We start from the raw sequence: 21,122 nt of genomic DNA, 5'->3' as shown, positions 1-21,122 counted from the left end.
CATTACTTGTGGACAATTGCGATGTTTTCATCAGCTGTTTGAACTCTCATTTTGATGACACCCATTCATTGCAGAGGACCAATAGTGAGCAAGTAATAAAACTACATTTCTACAAATCTGTTCCGATAAAGAAACAAATGCATCTACATATTCAGCAAATTTTCATCTTTGTTACATTAATGTGTTTAGCAAGTCCAACTATTGTGACATTGCAATATTTTCTCATTACAAACAATGCTCTCATTACATAGTGTGTTTTGGGACCTGTACTGTGCAGCACCTGAGAGAAGGGACACATGTGATCACTCCAGTGAAGCTAAGGTCTTCCATGACTATGTAAGTGATGCATGTTTATTTCAGCCTTTACTAGCATGTTGTGTTAGAAGAGATCTGCTCCATGAGATAAACCCACTGAAATATACATCTGTGCTGTGGTGTAAAGCAGAATATTGATGAGATGGTGGCATATCTATTATTTTTGTTCCGGTGTCCTGACATTTTATCCTACCCGTCAGATTTTCCTACCGGGGCTTACTGTGCATGCACACATCAATATATCGTCCTTCTTCTCACGCTGAACAACAATATTTAATGCATCTGCATTACTGTAAGGGGTAGGTTTAGGGTTGGGGTAGGTGTAGACGTTAATAAAACACAATCTAATAGGTAGAAAAAAATATTTATTGTTGGTTTCCGGTAGCTGTATCCCTTCTAGCCACAACCATGAATATAACACATAATTACTGTATTTGCATTACTGTAAGGGTAGGTTTAGGGTGTGGTAGGTGTAGACATTAATAAATCATAATTTAACAGGTAACATTTTTCGTTGTCGAATTGTACTTGTACTGTTTTAATGGGAGGTGGGAAAATCTGACAGGGTCAGAACACCGGGTCTGCTTCGTTTATCTGGATTCTATTAAAGGTTAAAAGATAGTCTATTTAATATCCTTTTGCAGATTTGCACAATTGATTTTAATTTGATTGTGTATTTACTGCATGACAGTGCCCAGTTGGTGTGAGCTTATGAACATTTCCCTCACATTATATGCATATACTTGGGAATTAGGGGATTGGTATACTATAGCATACATGATGTCCAGTGAACATGGCTTGAATGTCAGAATATTGATAGTATTATATAACAGTGTATATTGAGTGATTGTGTGTGCTGTACATACTACCAGTACTCACTGCTGTGATTCCATAAAGTAAATTTTCCAATCAAGATGTCAAGACTTGTAAATCTTGAGTCGCACAAACCGCAACATGCATAATTACGCCAAAGATGTTTGTTTGTTTGTTTGTTTTTTGAAAAATGTTTTACAAGAAAATTATATTTCAATCTTTCTATTTTAATCATTTGTGAAATGTCATCTTATTAGACTTTTTTTTCTCACAAAGACATCTTATTAGATTTGTAATGCTCTTTGTTTAGGTTGTGTCCCCTTCCATTCTTGGTCATTGAGGTTACTTTGATGCATTGATCATAATGGCTTTGGGTTTGAACGTTATGAATGGAAAAACGTATTTTGTTTGAAACCGAAACCAGTCTTACACAAATCTCCCTAAATCCTAGAGTTTTAAAATGCTGCACATGTTCTTAGGCTGGATTAAGTTGAGTAAGCTGTGAGGATTTATTTTGTAGTTGTGGAGCTTTGGTTCCTTCCACAACAGACTCTTATCAAGTTGCATAATTTTACTCCAATGCAATAGTAACAGAATTACAATTAAAAGTAGGAACCCCTTTAAAATATTATAGACATCGACTGTCATTTGAAATTTTGGTCAGTACATAATTTCTGAATGAAATTAGGACTGTTATTCAGCAATGATGCATTGAATTGATCAAAAGTGATAGCAAAGACATTGAAGTGAAGTGACATACTGCCAAGTATGGTGATTGGTGACCCATACTCGGAATTCGTGCTCTGCATTTAACCCATCCAACGTGCACACACACACAGCAGTGAACACACACACACACTGTGAACACACCCGGAGCAGTTGGCAGCCATTTATGCTGCGGCGCCCGGGGAGCAGTTGGGGGTTCGGTGCCTTGCTCAAGGGCACCTCAGTCGTGGTATTGAGGGTGGAGAGAGCGCTGGACATTCACTCCCCCCACCTACAATCCCTGCCGGCCCGAGACTCGAACCCGCAACCTTTGGATTACGAGTCCGACTCTCTAACCGTTAGGCCACAACATTTATAATGATACAGAAAATGTTCAAAGATTCATGAAAAAAAGTATGGCAAATATTATGCAGAACAACCTTTCTTTAACATTGATAATAATAAGAAATGTTTCTTGAGCAGAAAATTAGCATGTTAGAAAGATTTCTAAAGAATCATGTGACACTAAAGACTGGAGTAATGGCTGCTGTTTTGCCATCAGGAATAATTTTAAAATATATTAAAACAGAAAATCATTCTTTTTAATGGTAATAATATTTCACAGTATTGCTGATTTTACAGTAATTTTGATCAAATATATGCAGCCTTGGTGAGCATAAGAGACTTCTTTCAGAAACATAAAAAAAACCGTATCAATCCCAGCCTTTTAAACAGTAGTGTAACTCCGCTTTTGAAGTTTGCTTCACCTTTACATAGTTATTTTTTCAAGGTGTGCAGTATAAGGTGGAAGGTTTTATCCATCTTTGTGCCATTTAAACAGCAGGCAGTTCTCTTGGGACTACCTGGCCCTTTAAAACCTGAAATGGTGGTCGATGTGGTGGGATGGGGGAGGGGAGTTTACAAGATCTGATAATCTCCTCTTGCTTTTTAGCTTTTTAACCCTGATGCAGCAGGAAAGTGTGTTACACACACCCCAACTCCAAAATAAGAATAAAAACTACCAGCAACCAGGCTGAGAACACAAACCTCTCCTTGGTAATGTACATGATTCAGTAGTTCCTGTGGCTCAGTGGTAGAGCATTGCGTTAGCAGCGCAAGAGGTCATGGGTTCAATACTTAAGGAACCACATACTGATAAAAAATGTATAGCCCGAATGAACTGTAAGTCGCTTTGAAGTGTCTGCTGAATGAGTACATGTAAAAGTAGTAGTTTGACTTTGATGGCAATTAAATACTGGAAGAAGTTTCCCAGTCATATGTTGTATATCAGGAATGTAGCATATATTGAAGGGAGTTGTTTTGCTTTGTCAGAAAGATATTTTCTTTAGTGAGCAATAAAATTGTTGGTTGAATCAACATTCCCGCTGCTCTCTTTCCCTCACACCTTTGACGGTGATCTGGTAATCAGTGTTCACCCGATGACCATTCAAAGTGTGAAGTCCTCCAGTCCCCTGTGTATTCTGTAATGATATTAACATGGATTGATTGCTTTGATCAATCAGAGGTTGAAAGAATCCAATACCAGGGTCACACTTATGATCTCAGTCCTTTGTGTTTCCTTAGACCCTCGTTGGGCACACACACACTTTTTTTTTTTTTTGTCACAAAGGGGTCATTCCATTGACTTCAATTGTTTTTGTACTGAGCTAATATGATATGTACATTCAATTAAAACCCTGAAAATAACCATCACTTGAATTTTTTCAAGGGGTGTGTACAATATATATATTTTTTTCTGGTTAAATATTGAATATTTAACTGTTCAGCTCATTTTGTCTGTTTTTACATTTATTTTATACAGAGTGCTGCAAATGACATGCCGGGGAAAAGAAGAATATATAGGGACAATGAATTAAGAATGGGTTCCTATGACTTATTAATTTGTTTAAAAACAAGGGAACAAATTATTACCACATGGCCATGATTGAACTAAAACAAGGGAAGTACAACGTTTTAAAACATTGAAATAAACAAGGGGCAGAATTAGTACAATGTGGCCACGGTTATGTGGGAGCAAATTATGTTGCAATAATTTAAAACAAAAGCATGAATACAACTACCACAAATTAATGCCTTTTGATTATAAAATTCTTAAATTGTGGCATATATTTTTTCTTCATGTCATGTACATGTAATGCTCACTTAAAGTTAATCTTCAAAAACACTAATTTAATAGTACTGTTAAAGTACTTGGTGAGCATAACAGAACTCTTTTAAAAAAAACATTAAAATGATGTATCTTACAGATCCCAAACTTTTGAACGATAATGTCGACCGAACACTGTGTAATAAACCTTTTTCACGTTTCCGGGTTTCTCAGCAGCGGAAGTCATCATAGTTGGGTTAACTTCGAGAGCAGTGAATGGGAGAGTACCACAAAAATATTTTTTGCTCAAATAGCAAAAGAAAAACTCCACGATAGTGTTTTCACGACTTTCAAAAAAAGGGAAAAAAAATTGAGAGAGACTGATAACGGCAGTTAGACATTTCCGTCAAATTTACCATCCCTCCCATAGATGCTGCATTAGAAATACCCTCGCATTAGCGTTAACTAGTTTTTTTGTAATTTAATGCTAAGGTGATATTATGCAAAGTATATTGTTATAAATGTACATAAATAAAATAAAAAAATCTAAATAGCAATTTTTTACTTTTATTTATTTACATTGCGGATGACTGTTGAAACGCGTCATCACAGTCTTGTGAAAAGGGTCCATTCCTGTCAGGACTAGTCAGTCTAGTTAGTAAGTCTAGACGCACCAAGTGTGGGACACAACTATTTTCATTAACCGTTGTTTTATGGCTTCAGATTAGTGCATGTACAGTCAGGTCCATAAATATTGGGACATCGACACAATTCTAACATTTTTGGCTCTATACACCACCACAATGGATTTCAAATGAAACGAACAAAATGTGCTTTAACTGCAGACTGTCAGCTTTAATTTGAGGGTATTTACATCCAAATCAGGTGAACGGTGTAGGAATTACAACAGTTTGCATATGTGCCTCCCACTTGTTAAGGGACCAAAAGTAATGGGACAGAATAATAATCATAAATCAAACTTTCACTTTTTAATACTTGGTTGCAAATCCTTTGCAGTCAATTACAGCCTGAAGTCTGGAACGCATAGACATCACCAGACGCTGGGTTTCATCCCTGGTGATGCTCTGCCAGGCCTCTACTGCAACCGTCTTCAGTTCCTGCTTGTTCTTGGGGCATTTTCCCTTCAGTTTTGTCTTCAGCAAGTGAAATGCATGCTCAATCGGATTCAGGTCAGGTGATTGACTTGGCCATTGCATAACAGTCCACTTCTTTCCCTTCAAAAACTCTTTAGTTGCTTTTGCAGTATGCTTTGGGTCATTGTCCATCTGCACTGTGAAGCGCCTTCAGTGAGTTCTGAAGCATTTGGCTGAATATGAGCAGATAATATTGCCCGAAACACTTCAGAATTCATCCTGCTGCTTTTGTCAGCAGTCACATCATCAATAAATACAAGAGAACCAGTTCCACTGGCAGCCATACATGCCCACGCCATGACACTACCACCACCATGCTTCACTGATGAGGTGGTATGCTTAGGATCATGAGCAGTTCCTTTCCTTCTCCATACTCTTCTCTTCCCATCACTCTGGTACAAGTTGATCTTGGTCTCATCTGTCCATAGGATGTTGTTCCAGAACTGTGAAGGCTTTTTTTAGATGTCGTTTGGCAAACTCTAATCTAGCCTTCCTGTTTTTGAGGCTCACCAATGGTTTACATCTTGTGGTGAACCCTCTGTATTCACTCTGATGAAGTCTTCTCTTGATTGTTGACTTTGACACACATACACCTACCTCCTGGAGAGTGTTCTTGATCTGGCCAACTGTTGTGAAGGGTGTTTTCTTCACCAGGGAAAGTTCTTCGGTCATCCACCACAGTTGTTTTCCGTGGTCTTCCGGGTCTTTTGGTGTTGCTGAGCTCACCGGTGCGTTCCTTCTTTTTAAGAATGTTCCAAACAGTTGTTTTGGCCACGCCTAATGTTTTTGCTATCTCTCTGATGGGTTTGTTTTGTTTTTTCAGCCTAATGATGGCTTGCTTCACTGATAGTGACAGCTCTTTGGATCTCATCTTGACAGTTGACAGCAACAGATTCCAAATGCAAATAGCACACTTGAAATTAACTCTGGACCTTTTATCTGCTCATTGTAATTGGGATAATGAGGGAATAACACACACCTGGCCATGGAACAGCTGAGAAGCCAATTGTCCCATTACTTTTGGTCCCTTAACAAGTGGGAGGCACATATGCAAACTGTTGTAATTCCTACACCGTTCACTTGATTTGGATGTAAATACCCTCAAATTAAAGCTGACAGTCTGCAGTTAAAGCACATCTTGTTCGTTTCATTTGAAATCCATTGTGGTGGTGTATAGAGCCAAAAATGTTAGAATTGTGTTGATGTCCCAATATTTATGGACCTGACTGTAGTTCACAATGCTTGTTTCCACACCATCAAAATTATGAAGGTCTTTGAAACCATGGAAACGTTTTCAATTGTAATGTGGGGCTTTTTTATGTACACTTACTCAAATGTTTCCAGCACTGTCTGTGTTTACAGCCCAGGGAACAGCAGGGGACTGGAGAATACAGGAAGGAAGTGAACGACAGAGAGAGAAGGAGTACAGGCAGGGGGAGGGGTGTTGGGTCAGGCCTTGGCTCAATCCTCAGCTATTTTCCTGTGTGCCTCAGATAAACAAAACAAAATGAGGGCCAGGAAAAATTCAGGGGCCAGCATTTGTGTTTTTATATACAAGTTCGGGGCCTTGAGCACGTATCTCTCTGTATGTGTGTGTGTGTGTGTAAGAAAGAGAGGGTGGGTTAATTCGTTTGCTCGATGATAAGGAAGCCCCTGTTCTTGGCTTAGTTGTGTGGACAGGCTGCAACAGGAGTGGTTAGAAATGCTGTTCTCCACTTTTTGAGCTATTCCAGGAATTTTCTTCTCTCTCTATCTCTCTATTTCTTTTTGCCTGACTGTTGTCTTGCCGGCTAGGTGGAGTAGGGGGTATGTTTTTTTTTTTTTTTTTTTACAGGGTTGGAATGTAGTGGTGTGTTCTTTAGGCCAGGCTTAAGACCCACAGTTGCTGATTTGCCTGAATTCCTCATGATATTGTGGAGCTCTGGGTGAAAATGTTTGTCTCCATTCAGAAAGTAAACACATTCTTGATATTATTTGGAATAAGGCTGGTTTGTTTATAAAATTTTATTTCAATATTTTTTTTCTTTCATAACAAGATCTTGATCCGTTCTATGTGTATTTGTTTATGAATAATTCTGGCTAATTTGGTAATGTTCTTAGCCAGCGGTCGACTGATATGGGTTTTTCAATTGTGAAAATCAAGTATCTATGATTCATATCACAGGGGATTCATTGCTTTCACAATTTAATAAACATATAATTTTGCATTAATATTCAGTAACTTACATTTTACACACACTATTGCTAGTTAGTTAGATTTTTTCTTCTTATTCAGCCAATGAAAATAGTTCTAGTCGAAGTCAAAACAAAATCAGAATCATCATGTCTTTGAGCAACACACAGCAGTGGTTTTGTTGCAGACTGAATCAATGGCCCTGTTTACACCTGGTATTAAGATTCATTTTCATCGATCCAATCACAAGTGGATAGGTGTAAAGAGTCTAAAACTTTTTCAGCTTGTCCATTTTCAGCCACTTCCAGAGGTAGTTGAAGATGCATTTTACCCAATTGCGTTTGTAGTGTATAGGTTGAATGCGTTGATACAAAAGACCACCTACACCTCTGACCTTACATATGAGCATTATGGGACTTGTTTTAGGAAAGCATACCAAAACAGTTGATTCCAACTTCTTCCAGAACTGCCAGAACACACAGATTACATTTAAAATCGCTGTTACCATTCAGATCCTCAACATTCGCTTCCTTTCCAGCTCGCTCATAAGCAGTGTGACAGCTTCATTCATTCAATCATATTGGTGCACCACACTCAGTACTCCCATAAAGGTGATGTAGTCTGTGGAACAAATAAGAGGGGAGGATCTAGATGGGGGAAGTCGTGGGGGAAGTCGTGGCCTAATGGTTAGAGAGTCGGACTTGTAATCCGAAGGTTGCGGGTTCGAGTCTCCGGCCGACAGGAATTGTAGGTGGGGGGAGTGAATGTCCAGCGCTCTCTCCACCCTCAATACCACGACTGAGGTGCCCTTGAGCAAGGCACCGAACCCCCAACTGCTCCCCGGGCGCTGCAGCATAAAATGGCTGCCCACTGCTCCGGGTGTGTGTTCACGGTGTGTGTGTGTTCACTGCTGTGTGTGTGCACGTTGGATGGGTTAAATGCAGAGCACGAATTCCGAGTATGGGTCACCATACTTGGCTGAATGTCACTTCACTCTCTAGATGAAATTCCAACACAAGTAGTCACTAGAGATGCATTTAAAAGTGTGTTGATACGGTAATGGTAATCCATCTCTGCTGACTGCTTGAATGGGCAGATCACTGAAAACTCATATTAATATCAGGTGTGAACAGGGACAAAATTGTTCAACAAATAGGTTGAGTAAATTATTCAATGACTCACTCATCACATCACTTAAAGGCAGGGTAGGTGATTTGGTTCAAAAACATTTTTTGTTATGCTGGTTGAAAGTCTCTTAACATCCCGATAGCAATCACCAAGTTAAGTGGTCAAAATTATTTATTTATATGTATCATCTGTGGAAGGCGTAGGACCATAAAATGTTCATCCAATCAAAATGTTAGGTCCGAACATAGGCTGTCCTGCCTGCCTGTCAAAATTTGCATTTGCATTCCTCTGCACACTCTGTTTGCGCAGATATGATACATCATCAGCACGTTCCAGCGAGAATGAAAGGTGCTATTTTTGTAATATTATGCACTTTGTACTGTAATGTATTATCACCACTGAATGAGACATGAGGTAATCTGACAACATTGCATTCAACCCTCAACCAACACCGTCTCTCATCGTGTCGCAGGTTAGACTCTGGTCTGCCAGTGCGTGTCCATGTGCTTTGCAAAGTGATTATGCTGGGAGGGTGTGGATCTTGCTTTCAAAGCTAGCTTGCTTTCGCCATCACCTACCCTACCTTTAAAGCCTGCATCCAAAATGGCTTACTCTTCGAGTTGGTACTTCTCCTAAATAAATGCTTACTTTGCAGCGGTAAAAAAAAGTGTGTACTATATAGAATGTGTGCTGTGTGAATGTTATCTGGACATACTGTTCCTTATGTTGTCATTGTCATGTGACCTACATCATCAAAACCTCTCCTGTGGCCTCAAGGAATAGTAAGAGGCCGTTCACAAAAACACGTGGTAAACACTAGCCGTGCAGTTTTCTCCTTTCCAACGCGCTCAGGAGCTTGAGCTCTAGTGGCTTCTGCCGTTGCCAAGCAACCATGATCTGCGCTCTCCATGATGATGTGGAAATTTCAACAAATGATAATGGATTTCCAGCATTGAAAATCGCTTGCAGTAGCTCTGCTACTAAATTTATTTAAAAATGGGTATCTCTGTACAGCATTGGTTAGCTGTTCCTCCATCTTGGCTGAGCTTTTAACGTTGTTACGGAAAGGGTGAAGCTGGTTCTTGTCACATGACCTATGGTGCACTTGTAGCATTCTGAAAAGTTGAGATGGGTTTTTGTTTTTTTATCTCGCTGTGGCACAGACGTGCCTGGAAAAATGATGCGTCGCACAGTGCATTTGAAATAATAAACTTGAGTGCGCAACGGACATGATGTTAACGTGTCCATCAGATGCACACTTAAGAATCTCCCCAGAAGTAATAAGTCCTCCAGGGATTTTTATTTACTGTTTTATGAATACTGCTAATTTGGACATTAATCTTTTCTCACTTTTTTTTTCACCTACTATTTAATAAAGAGGTATGCCCATTCATGAATGAATCAGTTCAATCAAAGAGTCTTTTGTCAACACCTGCTAGCATAAGAATTAAACCTGCTTGAAAGGGTCACTGAAAATCTTCACCACTAAACGGAAACTCGCAGACAAATGGAGTGATATAAAAAGTGAAACCAAAGTGTAGTTCTGTGACACATTCTTCTTATTATATTTAAATTAATTTCACACAATTTACACACACAATCATCGCAAAACAGAAACTAGAAGAATATAGAGGCTGTGTGGGCTTCTGTATGAGTAACAATAGATAACTAAACTAAGCACAGACTCTTTATTATCATGACATGTAAAGCATTTCTGCCCATTCACTTCTTTCCATAGTCTCACCTGAATGTAGTTGTTTGGAGAGGATATGGTTGCCATAACAACAGCCCAGGTGGCAGGTGACCTGGGTGGTCTGCCTCGAGCGAACATACTGTGCCTGTGTCTGCGTGCTGACGCTCCCCTCCCCCTACTCTGAACAAGCACAGCATCACAACAGATAGCTTTATGAATATAACAGTAAAAACAGTTTTTCAGCTCCTGCTGTTTAAATGCTCAGGGCAAAGCCCTAAACTAAACCGGGGTCCTTACATATTGTTTGTTTGGGAATCTCAGCATAGAAATAATTCACCTGTATTGTTAGTTCTGTGTTCAGCCTAAAGGAAAATTTGACCACATTGTCAGTATTTGCTTTATGATTATTAGTAAGGCTCTAATAAAGAATAATAATAATTTATTCCAATGTGTGTATTTGAAAACCTAATGAAAACCATACCAGCATGACAAAAAGACCTATTATTGTTTCATTTAGTGTATCAGTAGTTTTCACTTCTATTTCAGTTAACACACATGAGTATTAATTACTTGGCAAGTAACAACTTCTGTAATGTTTAAATTATTCCTCATTCAGTTCAGATTACATGTAGGTTTTCTAGATTTTACATGGCAAAATGGCAAATTTTCAAATGAATCCCTGCATTCTATCTTTTAGTTAGATGCACATCTCAACTGTTAAATATTTATTATGTATGTCACTAAAACTGTAGTATGTGCATTTTATATTTTTTAGACACACTGCCACTCCTCTGTCTATACACTATCACAAAAAGTCCTTTAAAATATACCAAAATGCAATTATTGAACACCTTTGTCCACATTTTACAACTTACACGTGTGTTTGCCTCTGATGATCTTCATATATAATTGAACAAATGAAGGTGGGCTCATTCAATGGTGGTATTTCATAATTGGCGAGCTGCCAATCATAGTTTAAATATGCCATGTAGAGAGTGCAATTAAATTTACATTAGTTAATAGTCCCATCTAGTGTTCATAAATAAGATGCTAAAATGGTATTTCTCCCAACAGTCACTGATAATCCCTTTACTGTCAATCCTGCTGTCAGTCCTTCTCGCTTTGATTTACAAAGTGGTTATCGCTTTATTAAAGGTCCTGCCTCTGACTTGGAAGCTTGCCAATTATAGTATAGAATTGGACAATGGCAATTAGGGTGGCTAAATTACATTTTAAGGGTGGCTGGAGCCACACATGCCACCCATAAATAAAAGAGTGATACTGCTGATAAGTGAAGAATCCTTTTTGCTGCAAAAAACTTTGCAAACTTTATAAACTAAGTGTTACCGTAATTTCTTATATCATTCATTTATATATAATAGTATTTTAATATTGTGCATTCATTGATTATCGGCCATAACATGGAAATATTTAATTTATTAGCATCAAACACCAGTTTGCATCCCTAATTTATGTTTTCCTGTGTTCTCATCCACCAGGCTAAATTAATGTCTACACAAAATTTATGATAGTGTATCCTGAATATATGTGCATTGGCTGTACCTGCTAAAAACACATTTGGATCAAAGTAGGAAACTGGGGACTTTGTTTTCATGAACCATTCATTTGTACACAACTGTTCATTCGTAGTTCTTCCTCTTAGAGACCCTTGTTTTGAGTCTTGTAGTTTTAATTGCCAGTAATGGCGCTTTTATCAGGGAGGTCAATTGGACAAGGGTATCAGAGAGCGCCCATAAACTACTCTCCCTGGCTAATTACCCCATCCTCTGAGTACATTCTAGAGCTCTTTAGAGTCTCTCTGCCTATCAAACGATTGCTGAAAATAGTCTTTAGGTCAAACATTGTGCATGAACCACAGAACCCTGTCTCTGAATAATTTATTGGCCAAGGAAAATGTTTACAAGCTTATCAAAGAAAACACTGCAGTGGAAGTGCGAGTATGGGTTTGACAGATGATGTAGACAGAGTACCTGTACTGGGTTTTCTTAAGACCTCTTAGCTGCTCGCCATCACTTTTAGGCCACATTGTTTGCCAGGTACTATTATTGTAAAGTAAGTTACATCAGTTTTGTCAAGCTAAACCCATAGGTGTAACGACACAGTGCAGTCAAGTCATCATGCAAACCGCTTGGGTCTGGTGAGTGTGTTTGTCACTTATGTCCTGTTACTGGTTACTTGCAGATTCCCTTGGGAATTGAATGTGAAAGCAGACATGCTCACAGCAGCTTTGGATTTCAGAGTCCAGTTCCAGTGTTGGGGAAAGTTACTTTTAAAAGTAATGCATTACAATATTGCGTTACTCCCTAAAAAAGTAACTAATTGCGTTACTTAGCTACTTTTTATGGAAAGTAATGCGTTACGTTACTTTTGCGTTACTTTTTAAGTATGAGCAGGGCTTGATTGTTTTTAATACATTAAATTACATTTTTACAAATGTAAAAGCCCTGTATCTTGTGAAGGAAAAGTCAATTCACGCCTGTAAAGTAAAACTCAGGATAAGAAGGTTTAACACTCTTCGGCAATAAAAAAACAATGAAGTACAATTGTTAGTTTATCTAAAGTCATTTTTGCTTATTAGTATGGTTGAACTGGATCATCAAAGGTCAGCAGCAAAGACATTGGTTAATAAAATGGGATTAGATACATTTGTGTTGTTTAACATATTTAATTATTGCAGTTTGCGTCATATTCTGAGTTTGCATTTCACTGTTTTAATTCATTTTGATGAATACTAAATCTGGTTTTTGCGAGTGGGATGAATTCATGCACATTCACATTTAGATCTATAGTAACAGCATGCTCACACAGCGCACTGTCAGTCAATATATGGGGAAAAAGTAACGGAGTGTCTATTTACACTAAGTGTAAATAGCCCATCTTGTTGGCAAAGGCTATTTACACTAACTCCGCCCACTAACGTGTGATTGGGTTAGTCAACAATAAAAAAAAAGAAGTTAGTTCAACATTAGTTTCAGTGGCGTAGATGGTAAGGCGTATACTTTTTGACACGATCGACCCGAGTTCGAGCCAACCTTTTGCCAAACATTTTTTTTTCTCCCTTTTCAAATCTCATATCGCATCAGAAAGACATTTATTTTCAATAAAAATGAAGGAAATAATCAAAAAGTTGAAAATAAAGTATCGGGTAGGGTTAGAGTAGGTGTAGGGAGGGCTTTATTGTCCCAATAAGGTGGCATCCATTTAATAAATTTGAATTAAAATTATAATTTACACTCAGTACGTTATTATTGCGTACTGTTTTATAATGTACTACAATACCGAGGTGCAGATAATTGCCACTATTTGCAATAAGTAGTATAAGTAGCAGAAAATCTTGCTATTTTAACATAGTGTAAATAGAATCTATAGCTATTTGCACTTAGTGTAAATAGCATCTGTCACTAAAAAAATATGCTATTTGCACTTGGTGTAAATAGCGTCTATCGCTATTTACACTTAGTGCAAATAGCCGCTGCCAAAAAGTAACTAATATTTTCTTGTAAATTAAAAAGTAATGCGTTACTTTACTAGTTACTTGAAAAAAGTAATATTATTACGTAACTCGCGTTACTTGTAATGCGTTACCCCCAACACTGTCCAGTTCACATTTTGAGTGTGAATCAAATCAACTGTTGCCCACAGAAAAAAAGGACTGATTCTTTTTTGGTAAATTGTTTGATTATCACTGATCTGAGTACTTACTTGCATACTCTCAGGGAAAAAAGTACAAAAGCTGTCACTGGGGCAGTACCTTTTCAAAAGGTGCAAAAATGTACCATTTAGGTATGAATATATAAACCTTAGGTACAAATATGTACTTTTAAGTTACTTAAATGCATAATATGGTACAAAATATCCTTTGAAGGAGTATGTCTCAGTGATAGCTTTTGTACCTTTTTCTGAGAGTGTATGTGTACTTACTGTACATATTAGGTATCAGGGGTGTTTACTAGACTTTCATCAGCACTGGGGCACAGCCCTCATCAAAAACAAAATGGGCCCATATTTGTATTATTTTTTTAATAATGTTTTGGATATAAATGGGTATACAGAAACTTGTCTTTACCTGCAGAACAGAGTTGTTTCAAAAGCTGCTTCTTCGTTGACAAACAATAGACAACATTTGTGAGTTTTGTTTTCTGTTTCTCTAATATTTCAGTGTGAGAAACGTTTGAAAATGATTCGGGGTGTCCTAATAAATCGCGAACAGTTTCAGACCTTTTAACAAACCTGTTTGAATTGCATTTGCTCCAGTAAAAATTGTCTATAGTGTCACCCCTTCTAGATATGCTAACGATTAATCGATGATCAATTAACAGTCAGGAATAATTTAATCAATATCGATTATCTATGGTTGATTAAGCAAGGTGCGTAGATTTGGGGTGCGTGCTGCTCAAAACATGTGCACCAAACACAATAGAAAAAAGCCAGCACATTGTTAAGCCTATAATGTTGATATGGCTAGATCTTTTGTGCAAGTAATTCAAAACGTACATTTTACGCTTTTAATGTGATCCAAACTTTAAAAGTGCATTAAAATAAAAACAATGCAAAGTCCTTAAACATGGAAAACCGAGAAACTGAACTAAGTCAAGTTTAATTATATTTCCCACACAGATAATTGGTTCATCATATATCAGGCTTTGGGACACAAGCCAGATATAGAAAATAAACATTAATAATTTGTTGCCATGTACCATGTTTCATTAATTTGTTCTGTAGTTAAATTAAAACTAATAAGTTGAGAACATTCTTAATTTGTGGCCACATCTTTTAGTTATTCCCCCGCATGTCCAAGGTACCATACTATACAAATAAATGTTGTGTGCCTTACCTTGTCTAACAAGCACAAACTGCGTCAAAATTGAATGTGACAAGAGATAAAGACCCATGAGAAGATATAAAATAATTAGGTTACGTTAGGCTAACAATGCTATCTGTTTTTTGGCAAGTAAAAATGTATATGGTCTATAGCATTTTTACCCCAGTAAAAGATGTGAAAATAGGGATTTTAGAGTGGAAATGACTGGAAGAAAATAAACTTTTATAATACCTTGTGAAAACAGTAGGTGAGACAGTGATGATTTGGGAAAAGAAACGAGATTCTGCAATAGATTTCTTGTTTTCTATTAGTTAGAATATGTATAACTCCGTATTTTCACTGAATGCAAAAGCTGAATAATCAATGATTAAATGGTGAAAAAAATTATTAATTAGTGAAATGATCAATGTAATATAATAGTCAATTAATCATTATAATTATCATTAGATTAATATTGATAATCAAATTACTAATTTTTTGCAGCCCTACTGAACACAAAAGGATAAAATATCCTGGCCATTCATTCCAATATAATTGTCATGGTGCACACAACGGGGAGGAACGAGGAACACGAGACGGAATAAACTCAAATGAAACAGTCTTTTAAAACAATCCATCAGGGCAAGACAAGGCAGGGCTGACACACAGAAACACCGGGAGTAATGAGTAGACCAGACAAAAGGGAAACTGAACAGGCAGGAACTTAAATACAAGGGTAATTACAGATAATAACTAAAACACAGCTGGAACAGAATGAACTAATTATCGCACTAAACAAGGACAGGAAAATAACCATATAAGGACACAAGAGGCGGGAAACACACGACACAGGACTGACAATAATGGAAAAGAATTTTTTACTTCAACTGTTTATTAAATCATTTGTCTGACTTACACCCGGGAGCGAGTAACAAACCATGAAGAATCAACAACAGGCTGCAGAAAAATACTGTCCTTTATCATTTAACTTCTTCATAATAACAGGAACATTGCTCACAGCAGGAGATCTGATGTCCGACAGAGATTGTCTTGAAATGTATTATTGAAGCAGTGTTTTAATGGCTGTAGCAGTGGTACCTTAACTTCTCCAAGAGTGTTTCGCTGTGTTGACTGTTAGCATGCTAAAGCACAGCACAATAAAACACAAAGCTAACATAAAGCTGCAAAAAATAGTACGAGTAGTATGGTATTTGCTATTACAATCATAGCCATGAACACATAGAGGGGGTTGGGTGGTTGAGCAGATGCTTCTTTACTGAGAGGTTTGTGGCTGAAGAAGGGCTGAGACCCTTTAGGACTGAGAAAGTGAAGCTACAGGAGATGGCAGCAGATGGAGAGAGCTTCACTTCTTGCCTGAAGTCGACTGCTCCCTGATGCTGTACACAAGCCCTGACTCCCTAAGGAACAGCTGCCAATAAACTGCAAGCCTATCGGTTTTCAGTATTACAGTGGCCTGATGGAGTCATTCTTGACAGTAATGGTCTTGATGGTCATGGGCAGAAATCACTGATCTATTTGTTGATTTTGTCTGAATGACTTGAGAATTGCAGAGATAATGCATTATTAGCAGATCAAATGCTTTTCTTCAGATCGTAGGCAGAGATCTATACTACAGCTTACAGTATCATATGTCACTTCTCTGTAGATCTGGCCTCTCATGAGCTCTTTATGTCCTAATGTAACCGCCCCCTTTTAGGACTCTTGCATCACAAAAAAATATATGTCATTGTGTGTCTGGCAATCATTAATGAATCTCCAGGGGAACTGCTAACATCAGACAAGAGGTGTTGCCCCAGGCTGTGGTCAGGACTGTTTCTTTACCTTCTCCCATTCTTCTGTCTCTCCCTTCCCTCCCCCTATTATTTAGCTAGATGAAACAACAGGGGTGTAAACCAGTGTTTTCGTCTTTGAAAATGTTTAAAATTTCCCAATAATTACCAATTACATAAAATAGCATAGCATAAACATCTATAATAAAATAAAATACACACACACACACACACATATATAATGGACTGTCATCAATTAAAACTTGCATAAGATTTGGATAAAATAGATTATTAATTAGGGTTGGGGTTACATGTTGTAATGTTATAAAACTGTTCTTACTCAACTCCAGTTGGATATGACTGAAGATAATAGCTTGCTTTGATGGATTTAGTTCAGTAAAGGCTTTGTTTGCACGGTGTTTCCTCAGTGATTTCTTTCACCCTTCTTTCAGTATTTGATAATGATTCATTTAACCCCTGGGCTGTTGGATCTTATCTGGGTCTGGGTCTTATGAGGTCAGATGTATGGATGGCATCATATTAAGGGGCTTTGTTACCAGGCAGATGGCACTCATCTCTTTGCACTGTGGAGACAAATGAGGGTGATGCTTCTATTCAGAGCTGGCCACTCCACGTGGAAAGTAAATGTGTGAATAAGCAAAGCAGTAACACCTGTCCAGAAGTGACAGACAATAGGAGCACAACGAATGTGTCTTGTTGACTGTTAAATAGACTCTGTGTGATAAGTTGTATGCAAAATAGCCAAAGAGCTATTCGATTTCACGCTGTAACTAGAGTGAGATGTAATAGTTTGATCGATGCTTTCTGCACAAAACAATGCCACTGTAAAACTTTTCGCCACTACGGCAATAGAAAAGTTAAAAGATTTTAAAAACATTTATTTTTTAAATCAAAACAGAGAATTACCTTTTATGAACATGTAAGCTGAAATGTCAAGGTTTTTTAATAAAAACATTTAAGTGCAATTAACAATTAACAATACAGTAATCTTATTTTATTTTTATGTTCTTCCAAATGTGGCCTAAACCTTTTACAGAAATATATTTTACAGTAGTGCTCTTTTGTGTTACGCTGCCAGTCATGGAAGACACATTTCCTTTCTTGGATCTGGGACCACTTCTAGGGTTAAAAGCCTAAATTAAAGACTAAAGTGCCTAAAAGTCAGAAAAGCAAAGTCAAATACACACACTTACAACGGTGCTTGTTGTTTGTCGTTTCTCCGATCACAAATGCAGACATGGTAATGTTTACATCGCGCCTCGTAAAAAAACAGTATAAGTCATTATAATCAGTAATTATGTTCCCACTGGATGCAACAAATGCCTCGTTTATAATGGGATTTATTGTTTTTGTTTAAGATGGTGAGGGGTCTGTTTAAGATGTTTTCTGTATTTTCTAGTTCAGGGAACAGACACAGTCTCTATAGTGTGATATCTAGGTGAAGGAGTCTCTATGTGGTGAGAATTAACTGACTTCTGTGACGTGAGGCAGCTAGCAGACGGTCGGTTTAGCCAGTCTGTCTGCTTCCTGACCTGGGCCCCAGTTAGTCACGTACGAACTCTAAGACTATGTGCCATATTTCTAGAGAGAAGAGTGGCACTACCCCAGGGGGGATGAAGACCATCTCTTTTCAACAGGTCAGGTCTGCCCCAAAAACTCATCCAATTGTCTATAAAACCTATGTTATTCTGCGGGCACCACTTAAGACATCCAGCCACTGAGTGATGAGAGTCTGCTATGAATCTCATCGCCACGGTAAGCAGGGAGGGGACCAGAGCATATTACAGTGTCTGACATCATACTTGCAAGCTCACACACCTCTTTAACATTATTTTTAGTGATCTCCGACTGGCGAAGTCGAACATCATTAGCGCCAACGTGAATAACGTGAATTTACGTTTAGCATTAGCCAGCACTTTTAAATTTGCCAAGATGTCAGGCGCTCTGGCTCCCGGTAAACAATGGACTATGGTGGTTGGTGTCTCTATTTTCACGTTCCATACAATAGAATCGTCAAAAAATGGTGCAAAAAATGTTCCCTGAAATTTTCTGGTATAGATTCTTTTGTTATACAGCTGATCACTTCCAATAGAAAAACACCTCTGAACTGTGATACTGATTCATGCCATTAGGCAACAATACATGTTATAGTTATTTCAATTTCAATTATTAAATAACACGCACACAAAAGTTGCTGCATCTAGTCTGCATCTAAATATTTTTACAGTTAAAAGACAATGAATGCTTTTTATCTCAAAAAGTGAAAGGATTGATTTTTTTTTTTTGAATCAAAATATTCAGCAGCCTCTCTTGTTAGTCTGATTTAATCAGTAAACATATTATTGCACAAAAATGTGCATGCCTAGGTAAAAGATTGTGTAAGTTGTATTTTATTGCAACTGGTATGTGTATGTCCCATGTTCACTGAACCTTTACAGTGCTTCCACATCTTATGCTTCCTGTGTTATACAGCATGCGAGTGCTGTATCATTAATCCATAGCTATTCTATGTCATATTTTCAAGGTCACAGGGCCCTCAGGCTTTATACATGAGCTCACTCATCTTTTCAAATATCTTACATGCATGCAACCAAGGCGATCAAGTACTTCTTAGCTCAGGATCAAATTAATATTTTTTTTTTTTCACAGCTAGATGGATCTTTTGTGTTCTGAAGTCAGAGCCAGACCAGGATTTTCATTCCGTATTGACAGAACTTGAAGTGTGGCATTGCCTGTCTGTGGTGCAGGTCTGCTGTCTCAAGTGCCAACTAATATGTGTCGCCTGAGCTCCATCACAACCATATCATATAAGAACGTGTGACGTTTTTGTTGCACAGAACATTAGAAGGCAATATTATGACTATCACATCCATGTGAGAATGACTAGAAGCAGGAAATAGAGGAAGCTTGGCAGTTGGCTGGTCGTTTAAACTGATGGGTGGTGCCATAGGCGTGTACTGAGATCCCCACAGGGGTTTGTGATGGACTGATAAGTGAGATTGGCTCAGGAAGTCAGTTAGCTGCAAGGGGAGAGCGGTGATCAAGCTTTATACGGTATATCATTTAGTCTAACTAAACTAACTTTTAAATATTACATTAGGAACTTTTTTTGAAATGTGTAATGTCTTTATTTCTAATCTAAATTTAAATGAATGATCAAGATGAACTGCACAAATCAATAATGTCATATTTAGTGCTGTTGCTTACTTGGCCATCAGTGCGAGCTCTTCCCTGTCTGTCAGTCTGTTATTTTGATGATCAATAATATCCAGATGTTCTGCAAAGTAGGGTCAAGGGGTGGTTTAACCTAGTAATCTAGGCCGGAAGTCGAAATGTTACAGGTTCAAACCTCATAAGGGGTGACCCTCAAGCTATGATAATTGTGATTTTGAGTAAAGCACTAAATGCTAGATAGCTCTACACTCTTAAAATAAAGGTTCCAAAAGGGGTTTTGGGTTCCATTTCATTGAACAGTACTTAAAAGAACCATGTTTTTCTTTGTGTGAAGAACATTTTAATAATCTAAAGAACCTTTTTACCACTATAAAGAACTGCATAATACTTGGAACAGTTTTGACACTATATTGATTGTTTATGTTGCTAAGGGTGTTGCGCAGACAGTGATACCAAAGTCACTTTAAAGCAAGTCATATCACTCGGCGGCCATCTTTGAAATGCCTCTCGGGCATGCAAGTGTAGCTCCCATCTCTTTGAATGGAGAAACATCAAATACTCAAACTGTTCACCACGCTTAAATTTCATATTTGAAATCACCAATGAAATCTGACAACTGTCTCATAAATGTAGTTTATTTTGCTCAAATAGCGTTAAAACAAAGCTTCTTTCGATAGAGTGGCTATAGTCTTTGGTTTGAATGCGGAAAAATGCAACGCTCACCATGGCCGCTCTATCAAAGCCCCTCCTTGTTAAAAGCGCCAATCGCTAATTGGTAAAGTCATTGCATCACATCACTGCAGCTGCCATTAGAAGTCCCGGTTGCTGTAGAAATTGTCAGCTTTTGAGACGTGTGCTTTGGATTGCGCACTGGGTGGTCTAGCCTGAAAAATAAGCTTTTTTTCAACGCTATTTGAGCAACAGAAACAACATTTATGAGACAGTTGTTGTCAGATTTCATTGGTGATTTCAAATATGAAATTTAATCATAAGCTTGGCAAACAGTTTTGGAGAATTTGATGTTTCCCCATTCAAAGAGAAAGGAGCTGCACTTGCATGCCAAAGAGGCGTTTCAAAGATGGTTGCCGAGTGAAATGACTTGCCTTAAAGGGTTACTCCACCCTTGACAATTTGGTCATTAATCACTTACACCATGTCGATTCTCGGAACAATCCTCGGAACAATCCTATGGAGCTGTTGCTTACCTGAGGACAGTTGACACTCAGG

General features: G+C 37.9%; 1 protein-coding gene across 2 annotated transcripts in view; it reads left to right on the top strand.

The window, feature by feature from the left end:
- Positions 1-21,122, top strand: part of LOC306881717 (single-stranded DNA-binding protein 3-like) — a 37,167-nt gene that overhangs the window by 1,820 nt on the left and 14,225 nt on the right. For both annotated transcript variants that reach the window (XM_079435946.1, XM_079435947.1), the window contains exon 4: positions 252-336. In XM_079435946.1, coding sequence (XP_079292072.1) covers positions 252-336 — 85 coding nt within the window. The remainder of the gene's footprint in view (positions 1-251; positions 337-21,122) is intronic.

This window comes from Barbus barbus (genome assembly GCF_936440315.1).
Source record: "Barbus barbus genome assembly, chromosome: 15".
NCBI lineage: Eukaryota > Metazoa > Chordata > Actinopteri > Cypriniformes > Cyprinidae > Barbus > Barbus barbus.
Note: the sequence above shows the minus strand (reverse complement) of the source record. Positions and strands in the feature narration are given on the sequence as shown.